The sequence below is a fragment of the Cydia fagiglandana genome, chromosome 18 (genome assembly GCF_963556715.1).
Source record: "Cydia fagiglandana chromosome 18, ilCydFagi1.1, whole genome shotgun sequence".
NCBI lineage: Eukaryota > Metazoa > Arthropoda > Insecta > Lepidoptera > Tortricidae > Cydia > Cydia fagiglandana.
Window position 1 is genome coordinate 2,912,192 of NC_085949.1, and position 12,055 is coordinate 2,924,246.

The 12,055-nt window shown below is 36.3% G+C and overlaps 2 protein-coding genes across 2 annotated transcripts in view; both read left to right on the plus strand.

Annotated features, from left to right (window-relative positions):
- Positions 1-12,055, plus strand: part of LOC134673238 (neural cell adhesion molecule 2-like) — a 448,161-nt gene that overhangs the window by 163,239 nt on the left and 272,867 nt on the right. The gene's annotated exons all lie outside the window — the stretch shown is intronic.
- On the plus strand, positions 9,511-11,218 carry LOC134673671 (cytochrome P450 6B1-like). Its single transcript, XM_063531682.1, has 2 exons — positions 9,511-10,911; positions 11,052-11,218. Exons 1-2 carry the CDS (start codon positions 9,576-9,578, stop codon positions 11,216-11,218), a joined length of 1,503 nt encoding a protein of 500 aa, XP_063387752.1. The 5' UTR covers positions 9,511-9,575.

The following is a 12,055-nucleotide window of genomic DNA, read 5'->3' on the forward strand; positions in this document are numbered from 1 at the left end:
TATCCCAGTGATCAAGCGAAAAATCAAATGGCAAAAGCCACAGACAAAGTGGTGAATGGAAAACCTCCCATTCAATGACATCGCAACTGACCGGATCCAATTTACAGAAAACCGAAGTCACCAAAAATAAAAAGAATTACTAATTTCGAAAGCTAAAAATAAGGACATTATTTATAACTACGAATTGCAAAATATAAAAGAACACATACCAAATGTTTATTCATAAATACTCTTTATGTATGACTGATTGTCTGTGCAAAACCACAGACAACAAACCAACTGTCATTGACAGACGTCAATGTTTACTGCGACAGTAATAAACAACACCGATTCAACCCGCTTTACCAAGTCAAAGCTATTTATATGTAGTGTAACCATGTACAAATGTATTTCAATTGTGAAATGTGTAAACTCCAAAGAAAACAAGGTATTTATGTCCCAGCACAATGCAGGAACGAACAATGGATGCGCTAAATGCGACGATTTATATATGATTGATGACCTACCATTCCGGTAAGTTTTATCCTCTAAATATAGCCAAAAGCGTATATGTGAAGATTAAAAACAACATTACTGGTCTCCGACCTTGACCTATCTACTCTAATACTCGTGTAGAACGTATATTAACCACCAAATTCTTATCAAACAAACATCTACTTTTCTAACCTATAAAGTGCCTATCTATAATAACATTCAGACGTTTATAACACTGGGTGCCTACCCTAAAGTGTTACAGTTCATCTTTAGTTGGGTAAAAAAAAAATTTTTTTTTTGAAAAAAAAAATTTTTTTTTTTTTAAATTATGCGTCTAATATGAAGTTACACCTTAAACTACCAAACTTAACCACGAGAACACAGATAATCTGTAAAGAAAACAAACCTTATGACAAAACTTATACCTATGACTTGGTGAATGGCCAATTCAACCAAGGAAAACTAACAACTAATTTTGATCCGGATCTACTTATTCCTAGTGAATACTTACCTAAATCTAGAAGAGGATGTCAAAGACGGCAACCCGAGAAAAAAAAAACTTTCCCTTTATTAAAGAAATTGCCTATCACCGACAAAGGTGGAACTAAGTAAAGAGCTGCATCATCTAGCCAATACACAATTCCTATATCGACAAACAAAAGTTTGGACATAGTACAGAGTTTATTGAGAACGTAGTCTCGTTTCACGATTTAATAATGTTTTATAGAGTAGTCCCACTTAAGGGTTTATAAGTTAAGTAAGTTTCTGTAGTTTATTCAGATTATTTAATGTTTTATGTCTTTATAAGGACATATCAAGATTAAGATTGGTCCGTATGCATCCGGTACCAATATATATAGAATCAAATACATGGAACAATTACCCGGTCTGATAATTTCAGTATTTAGTATCATATAGGATATTTCAAATTTAAGTATTGAGCCAACAAGTGAAAAGACGAGTACCGCTACGAAGACGGCTCGGCTTCACCAGGACGTACAATATCTTTTATGTGAAAGTTACCTAGAAGTTTTCCTTCTAAGGATTTTAAAGAGTATACAAGAGGACTTAATTTTTTATGAATGACACACTTGTCATAACGGGGCGCTAATTTAGCTGAGAAATGTTTTGCTGCATTTGACAATGGGAAACATCTTTTATAAACGATTTGCCCTTCTTCTAGTTCTACGTGACGCTTCCTCATGTTGTAATACCTAGCATTACGTTCATGGGAGGCGATCAACGAGTTACGCACTTTTTGAAATATAGTTTTGAGCTCTTTAAGTTTTTCAGAAAAAACACCACTGGTATCTAATTCGAGCGCGTTTTGATCTATAGGACCTTCACTATTATAAAGAGAACCATCTAGAATCATCTGACGACCATGTGTTAGAAAATACGGTGTATCTTTAGTTACTTCGTGACGAGCTGTATTTAATGCACATTGTATTTCCGATATGTTCTTATCCCAGTTACGGTGATCAGAACGCACGTATGAAGCAATAGTTCTTACAAGTTCACGGTTCACTCGTTCCGTTTGATTCGTCTGAGGATGATATCTAGGGTTATAGAAAATATGAGGGACATTATATTTGGACATTAAGTCTCGAAAGTCTTTTGAAGTAAATTGAACACCATTGTCGCAGAATATATATTTAGGAACCCCATGTATAAGAAATATCCCTTTTTCCATACACTTAACTATAGCTTTCGCAGTTATGTTGCGTAGTGGAAACAAAGTCACATACTTACTGAAATAATCAGCACATACAAAAAGATACTGATTTCTCAAATAAGACGGAGGAAAGGGACCAAGAATATCACAAGATATGGCTTCGCCTGGTGACGATATACGTCGGGGATTACCCATCAAGCCAGGACGAGCTAAATTAACAGGTTTATAAGTTTTACAAATTTCACAAGAATCGACATATTCTTTCACGTCTTGAAACAACGTAGGCCAATAATATAAATCCGCTATTTTGGAATGGGTTTTAGCCACGCCAAAATGACCGGCAGTAGGATCATCATGATACTTATTTAAGATTTCATTTCGGTGCTCATAAGGGAGTACCAGCTTCCAGTCAAATTGAGCTGTCAGACGATACTTATTCTTAGAGTAACGGAAAAGTTTATCATTTTCAATTTTAAAGTTGGGAAAGAGAGAAGGTTTTTCAGATACCTTTTTATATATATCAAGATACCAAGGGTCTTGAGTAGTAACAGAATTTATAGAACTGACATGAATACGAGAAAGACAGTCAGGTATGACATGTTCTTTGCCCTTCCGATGAATAATTTCAAAGTTAAATTGACTTTATATTAAAAGTCCTATCCGTTTTGTAAATAATCTCCCTAACAATACGAGATTCGTTAGGAGATTGAAAGTCATCATCCGAACCAGACGACGCAGAAGAGCCTTGCTCATTTAACCGATCCAATAAAGAGGTAATTAACGTTTTCAACAGAAGTACCGCTTCGGTCTCCTGAGGCAACCGTGAAATACGACACAATAGATATTTGCAACGCGAGGATAGCCTGTCGATCGCCGCTGCTGATAATTCTCCTTTTGCTTCTAACTCTATCTCCTCTACCTTATGCTGACAGAGTTCTAATTCGGAAGCTTCATTACTTATTACCAAGTCCTGGAACTTCAGACTACCCTTTTTGGCTAAATCTGCAGTTTGTTTCAAAGCTTGACACAGACTGGATCTACGTGAGATGGGATTAACCGGAAGTCTGCGAATCGCTAATTCATGTGACATTTCGTCTTTATGTAAATGGGTGATTTTACAACCAGCTTTTATGAAATCCATTTTTCAAGATTGATATGTAATATCAGAAGTAAGTCAGTATAGAGTTATAATATTTTAAAGATAAGTTAAAATTTTATTAGATTTTAACAGTTTTAAAGTATTTTAAAATATTGAGAAAATCTCTTTAAGTATAGCTAATTATTTAGCGTATAAAGTATAGCTTTATTTATAAATTGGTTAAATTTATAAGTTTAACCTCCAACACAAACAACACTTTCAAACAACAACTTGCAATTCCCTTTACATATAAACACCTTAATACTAAAATATTTTTAAAATGTTTCACTTGGAAATGTCATACTCCATAGGCCATACGTTGGGCACGCCACTGTAATAGGGGAGGGTGAGCTCTGGGTAAGTGGTCCAGAACCCCCAAGATCTACCTACTTAAAAATTCAAAAATGCTTACGGCTAACTACGAGCATAGATAGGGTCGTGGTTTCTGCCACTATGGAGTGAGAATAGATATCCAAATATTTAAAGTAGGACGCCAGGATACTATCCTCATCAAACGTATGACATATCCAAATGAAAATACAAATTTATTTACTAAATACTTTTATTCACTTTACACCACAATAGGACCTGCTACGGCCTCAACACTTAAAATTTAAATTATATACCGTAACTATTACTAATTAAATTTAACTTAAGTACATCTCAGGCATACTCGGGCCTGCAATACACACAAAATCCTACATAGGAATTACAGGTTTCATAATAATAATAGAATTTACCATGTAGAAAGTTCACGTTAAAAAGAAATTCAGACTTAAATATTGTTTATCCTTTCCATCAAAGGAACACAGTCACTAATGTAAATATAAGTTTTTAACTCACAGTTTTATCGTATAAACACTTCACCTCGAGTCCAAAAATTAAGTGGAGAAGACGGCTTCTCAACTAGCATGGTGCGACACCACCCTAGATCTTCCAAAAGCCATAGGGCCAAGAAGATGAAGAAGGCAAGCCAAGGGACAGGCCAAGCCAAGAAGTAGGCCTAGCCAAAGGACTGGCCTAGCCAAAAGACAGGCCTAGCCAAAGGAACCCTAGAAACAAAGAGAATGTTCTAGGTTTTAGAGAGGTTATGTTATAAAAAGTTATATTTATATTTAATTGGGACAACGCGCGATTTAGCTTGCGGAAATAATGAGATTAAAAAATCCTTACCGGTTTCTAAGCCGAGTCCCTTATATTAGACACCAGACGTGGCGACGTAGGCACACGCGGTGAAACAAAATGATGTCTCATCTTTGTCAAGGAATTGCAAGTTGGTTTGAAAGAGGTGAAAAGGTTATGCCGCCATTACCGGCGCATAGGAAGCTAGGTTAATCATATTTTGGGCCAAGCCCATGAATTAATTGCCGACCTGATGTCGAAATTACGTCTTACATCTTGTCACGGAATATCCCAGTGATCAAGCGAAAAATCAAATGGCAAAAGCCACAGACAAAGTGGTGAATGGAAAACCTCCCATTCAATGACATCGCAACTGACCGGATCCAATTTACAGAAAACCGAAGTCACCAAAAATAAAAAGAATTACTAATTTCGAAAGCTAAAAATAAGGACATTATTTATAACTACGAATTGCAAAATATAAAAGAACACATACCAAATGTTTATTCATAAATACTCTTTATGTATGACTGATTGTCTGTGCAAAACCACAGACAACAAACCAACTGTCATTGACAGACGTCAATGTTTACTGCGACAGTAATAAACAACACCGATTCAACCCGCTTTACCAAGTCAAAGCTATTTATATGTAGTGTAACCATGTACAAATGTATTTCAATTGTGAAATGTGTAAACTCCAAAGAAAACAAGGTATTTATGTCCCAGCACAATGCAGGAACGAACAATGGATGCGCTAAATGCGACGATTTATATATGATTGATGACCTACCATTCCGGTAAGTTTTATCCTCTAAATATAGCCAAAAGCGTATATGTGAAGATTAAAAACAACATTACTGGTCTCCGACCTTGACCTATCTACTCTAATACTCGTGTAGAACGTATATTAACCACCAAATTCTTATCAAACAAACATCTACTTTTCTAACCTATAAAGTGCCTATCTATAATAACATTCAGACGTTTATAACACTGGGTGCCTACCCTAAAGTGTTACAAACTTATATTCACTAAATTACTGAAAAGTTTAAGAAAGTGAAAATCAATTACAAATCGGAACATAATTTCCGTATTAATTATATTTAGATTACCTAAATATAAAAACGAAATCAGAAGTATAAGTACAGAGGTAAAATAATAGAAAACTATTCATATATAAAAGAAAATATTGGTCGTGTTCTGCGGTAGCATCTTTCACAATGATGAAAATTATTAGCGTAGGTATAATGTTTTCTGACTTGATGATCTTGAACTACAATAATTTTATGTTAAGTTAAACCGGTATCATAATAAAATTAATATACGGAATCCGCTCCCAGAGCCCAATTCTGATCCAACAACTTATTACGATTTTGATACGACCTAAAAGATCCACGCTGCTTGGAGCATGCGAAATCGTCAAGGTCGACAAAACCAGTTCAAAACCATAACACATTTTTAAGACGAAACAGGAGCTGAGTTTTAAATTATTTAGGTAAATATACCCATCTCGCTAACGAAAGCGGCTCCTAAAACTAGTGCGATAAGGACAAGGCGAAAAATCCCGCGTAAAAATCTCAAAAATCGAGGTTTCGTACTCGACTGTTTCCTCCTCCAAAACTTAACCAACCCTAACCAAACTTGGAAATCTAAATTATAATGATATTATCTGTGTCGGACTGTTTCGCTTTTTTGACTAATTGATATCAGTTTTGAATACTACGTCTCTCATTGCGGCATAGTCAATTAGGCCATTTTGGCCATTTTTGAAGGGCTCTAGCGCCTTAAAAAACAAAAATATAAAAAAAAGCCAAATAGTCCGACACAGATATTGACAATGTTAATCTGTATTGAAAAAAACATTGCTGTAGCATCAAAACCCACGGAGGAAACAGTTGAGTACGTTTGTATAGAGAAATGACCACTCCTGTTGGCTCTTAAATCAGAATTCTGAACTAGGCTCCCAGAGCTCTATAATACTTAACGAATTCAAATCCCACTCGCAACATAAAACCTTTCAGTCAAACTACGATGGAAATAAAAACAGCGGCAAATAAAAACGGGGTGAGAACAACCGCAGTTATGGACATTCTACTAACCTAGTATTCACTAACTTTAGTTTATACAAACTTTTCCGCCTCTCATGTTGTGTCCATAAGTTATTTATGATGCTTTTTGTTCCTTTTCTGGTTTAAACAAAAGCTTGTGAATATATATATTTTTAATTAGTTTTATATTATGGGATAAAATGCAATCTGACTATGTAAAAGCTGTAATGAGTTAGAAACGTTGGGGTGTATTTTAAATTCATTACTTGTAGTGAATTTAGTGAACCTACGCGATATATTTCCAAGTAGGTATCGCGGTAACCGAAGACAATATATATTTTTTATTCAAAGCGAGAGATATATGTAGCTCTGTGTAATCAATTTACCCTGAACTCTTTGACACTTTTAGAGTGATACATTATAATCTGACCAGGGAACCCAAAAAAAGTTAAATAAAGCCCAGCGGGCTGTTGGTCCGAGCCTGATTTTATTTCATCCGCTGTAGACAACCCAAATCGATCACTTCGTGCCAAGAGCGATTGGTTTTTTGAAGTGCTCAGGCCAAATAAAATACAACCCTCTTTGCCAGATACTTCGTGCTTATTCACGACTGCGGGCCTTAGGGTGGTCGCGCTTTTGGGCCTTTTTATTGAAAGTTGTATAGATACTAAAGACTACACGATGTGTCGAGGACTAATATGTAAGGTTTTATATATTTTTTATAAATTTTGTCTATTTGTCATTTTATTATATTGTTGTTACATTTGTTTCTTTAGTTGTCAGTAAATGCTTGATCTTACTGCAGGTTTTTTCGTTTCGCTCTCCGCATTTTATTAGCTATCGGATGGTTTTAAATGTCCTGAATTCGTGGACACGATGAAACCCGGCCATGCATGATCTGGTATATTTTTTTACCGAATGCACATTTTTTTTTCTTTATTAATCTGTAATTATTGTAATTTATAATAAAATACGTAAAAATAATATATGGGCTTCTGTGAGTTTTCGCCAAATATATTCCATCATACCTTAGATTTTTTGTCCAGCGTTTCTTGATAAGTATTATTCATTCGCTTCGTACTACAATGCCATAATTGTATTTATATATTCATAAGGTGTTTTATACTTATTAGAATGTCATCTTGCCAAAAACATGTTTTTTGAAACTCTTTTCTACTTGAGGTAGCCAGGAAAACTTTCTACTCCAACAATACTACACAGTGGCGGATTTGCAGTCTTTGCCGCCCTAGGCCCCAAGCCTTATAGCCGCCCCTTTCGCAGCGCCCATCATATTGACGACATTTTAAGTTATTTCTTGTTATCATTCATCGAAATTTTTTGTCACAATTTGCCGCCCCTAATTTTTTGCCCGGGCCTACTGGGCCTTAGGGCAAATCCGCCACTGACACTACAACATAATATACATATATCGGAGCGGCCGAGGTGCTCAAAAATATCTAACGACTTGACAATAGAGGCGCGTTCGGATTTTTGGGACCAAGTTGGCCGCGCCGATATATCTGATGGAGACTGTACCTACATCCTACATCTGAAAGCAGAATCATTGCGTTCTAATCTAAAGCAGGCCACTGACGAGCCTTCCAAATGGATGCCGTTACAATGGATTCATCCAAATGGACGGCATCCTAATGTTAAACATTGTACGTTTTTGACATTCACGGGCCGATTTTGGATTGCAGCCACGCTATATGGATTGTTGGAAGGCTCGTCGATGGCCACCTTTATGATTGAGTTGAAATAATAACGCCATCACCCGAGGCAACCTTAACCGCTAACAGCTTTTGAGAGGTAATTACATCGTCTATATCTCCATCTGCCTCGAGACAGTCAACATTATTTTGACCTCTCTTTCGGCATTAGCTCGGGGGTCAAATGTCTGTAGAGTCGGACCGAAAAAGTCTGCAGCGGATTTGATATCCTACGCAGTGCAAGTGTCACTTATACATCATAAGTTCATAGAAGTTTGACGTTTAAATTAACATTTTTACTGCGTGGGTTATCAAATCCGCTGCAGACTATTCTTGGTCTGACTATAATTTGTTTGTCCTATGAATAAAAGTAAAAACCTGATGTATAAATTAGACAGCGAAGCAAGGGCCCATTGACGTCAAACATTATTTATCTGATGACATTGTTATTGAACGTAATAATTGATATCAATTCGCCACTTGTGTAAACATTGACATTATTATTGGCATTTCATTATTTTCAGTACTGACGGAGCAGAAATATTTTGGCTATGGATAGGTATAAACAAACAACCAATATTTGGGGAAAATATTATACTGATAGATTTAGCTTCAACCAAAGAAACATTGATTGAGTAAGATGCGTAAAATCTAAGACTATATAATTTGGGCTTCAAATTTGATAGGTAAACGAGATGGCACTGTACAGTTTGCGGTATCTCGCGGTCAGTCAAAACTTAACGTTTGACAATTCAGTGGCCTTAGGGTGGCAGCCGGAGGAAAGTAAAATAAATTATATAAATACTTAAGTACATACATAAAAAACACCTGAAATTGAGCGCTGGTGGCTTAGAGGTAAGAGCGTGCGACTTTCAATCCGGAGGTCGGATCTCACCTATACACGAAATATCATTTGATATCTACCAGTCTCTTTTCGATGAAGGAAAACATCGCGAGGAAACCGGACTAATTCCAACAAGGTCTAGTTTACCCACTGGGTTGGAAGGTCGGATCGCAGTTGCTTTCGTAAAAACTAGTGCCCTTACGGGGATTTAAAACCGGGACCATCGGCTTCATATATTCACTTCATAGTCACTTAAGTCACTACTCACTAGGCCAAAACCGGTCATCTTGGACCTATATTAAATATACGTGACGTGACATAATCCGATTGAATAGTTGTACCTATTTATGAGTAACGATAGATCGCGGTGATCGAAAACAATATTAAAACCTTATTTCAGTTTTATTTGCTGACGGTATATAAGTACATATGCACTTTGAACATTATGCACGTCTTACTGCTTTCTTATTTCTACTAATTATTATTTCCATTAGACTTGTAAATTAATTGCATTCATAATCAACTAGACTATTTACTGCATAAGTCACATCATCAGATAAAGATGCCTCTTTTCTACGTTCCATTATTCTTAATTACTTTAGTATATTTCTTATACCGCCACTTCACCAATAAACTGGACTACTGGAGAACAAAAAATATTGCTGGACCACAACCGATACCATTTTTCGGAAATTTAAAAGAATCCGCCTTAAGAAGAGTGCCCGTTGGTTTGTTATATAAAAAGTTTTATGAAGATTACCCTGAAGAAAAAATTGTTGGCATATATTTGATGAAAACACCAGCCATTCTAATTAGAGATTTAGAAATAGCGAAGCATGTTTTGATAAAAGATTTTGACATGTTCGCTGATAGAGGAATCAAGTTTGGAGAGAAAGATATGGGTGCCAATCTATTCCACGCTGACGGTGATACTTGGAGAGTTCTGAGGTCCCGATTTAGTCCACTGTTCACATCAGGGAAGCTGAGAAACATGCTGCATCTGATCAATGAAAGAGCGGAAAAGTTTGTAAATTATGTAGACTTGATCACTAAAGATAATACCGAGCATGAAGTGCATTCATTAGTACAAAAATACACGCAAGCGACAATAGCAGCGTGCGCGTTCGGTTTAGACATGGACACATACGGTCAACTAGCAGACACGCTGAAAAGAATAGACGAGAAGATCTTCACAGTCAATTCCAGTTCCATTTTAGACATGTTGTACCCTGGTATACTTAAAAAAATGGGTGGATCCAAGTTCCCGAAAGAAGTTAAAGAATTCTTCTTCGATTTGACAAAGAGAATCATCAGTCAAAGGCAAGGCAAACCTACAGAAAGGAACGACTTTATGGACTTGATTCTGGCTCTGAGGCAGAAGGAGATTCAATGTCGAACGAAAAACGACGATAATTTAATCCTGGATATGAATGACAGTGTAATTTCAGCACAGTCTTTTGTTTTCTATGCAGCGGGATACGAAACCAGTGCTTCCACGATGGGTTTTCTTCTATACCAGCTAGCTTTAAACCAAGACATACAAAATAAAGTAATTGAAGAACTAGATGCAGTTCTAAAAAAGCACAATGGAGAGATGTCATTAGAAGTTATATCTGAGTTAACTTATATGGGAAAAGTATTTGATGAGACGCTTAGAATGTATCCGATAATAGATAAATTGAAAAGATGTGCCCAAATGGACTACGAAGTGCCTGAGACTGACCTTACGATAAAGAAAGGGCAGATAGTGATAGTACCCGTGCATGGAATCCATTTTGATGAGAAATACTACCCTAACCCTGAGGTGTTTAATCCTGAGAGATTTTCGCCAGAGAATGTAGCAGCGAGGCACTCATGCGCATATATGCCGTTCGGATTGGGACCTCGACATTGCATAGGTAACTTTTTTATATTATAACAGCTTAGGCACTAGGTATGGTAAGTTTCAGTAAAAACTAGTTTTCACAAAGGAAACTAGTTTTTACTGAAATACCTATCCCAGTTAAAACTAGTTTTCATTTTTTTTATTGGATTCCAGGTATGCGCTTCGCCATCGTCCAAATCAGGGTATGTCTCGCTAAGCTGCTGTCTCGCTTCCGCGTTGCGCGCTCTTTGAACACGAAGAGTTTTTGCGAATTCTCTCCTACAAGGCTGGTCTTATACCCTGAGGGTGGTATCAAACTGAATTTTGTTAGAAGGAGTTAGTTATTTTTTTTTATAAATGGCGGAATCACCTGGGTAATACTAAAAATAACATTGGTATAGTACGTAGACGTACTTAATAATTAAGGCCCAGTAAGTTCATGCTCTTCTCTCACTCTCATTTAGGGTATAAGCGTGAAACAAATGGATTTGCGTGCCCGGGAGCGCGAATATTATGTTTTCTATTTTTTTACGTTTGAATAAATAAAAAGTAATCGAAACGTTCCCTCAAACATTCTACTGCCGATTTTTAGAAGCAATTTTCGTATTTTAAAAGCTTTTGTTCATAATATTTTACAAATGTTTAAAGTGCAAGTTCCTCGAGAAAGGCCTCAAGAGCAGTATTGTGATCCAAAAAAGTATGTAAATTAATAAATTATTTAAATATTATTGAAATGGTATGATAGATAAATACATAGGTATGTTTATCACATAGGTATAGTGAGCGTATGTTAACGTGCGGCACCTAAGTCAACAATTATTGTAAATAATAAATGTACTTATTGGTTTGTATGAATGTCATCTGTGTCGTCTTTAGAACATTCAAGAGCAGAAGTAATCTATTTTTTTTTACGCTCAACTGTATCTGATGAGCAGTGATCTGGGATTTGGTTGCAACGCCGCGGGATCTAGTAGAATTTTTTGTATGGGTACGGGAGTAAGGATATGGATATAATTTTTCACAAATATTTTTGAAATACAATTATGTACCTACTAAAAATATTCTTCTTCTTCTTCTTCCTTACTCCATCCCACTTTACATAACATTACATAACATAAAAAACCGGGCAAGTGCGAGTCGGACTCGCGCACGAAGGGTTCCGTACCATAATGCAAAAA

Bases quoted from the DNA above. Each gene is read 5' to 3' on its own strand.
- LOC134673671 (XM_063531682.1), top strand. From the start codon at position 9,576: ATGCCTCTTTTCTACGTTCCATTATTCTTAATTACTTTAGTATATTTC. The intron at 10,912-11,051 runs GTAACTTTTTTA...ATTGGATTCCAG, and splicing joins GGGACCTCGACATTGCATAG to GTATGCGCTTCGCCATCGTC.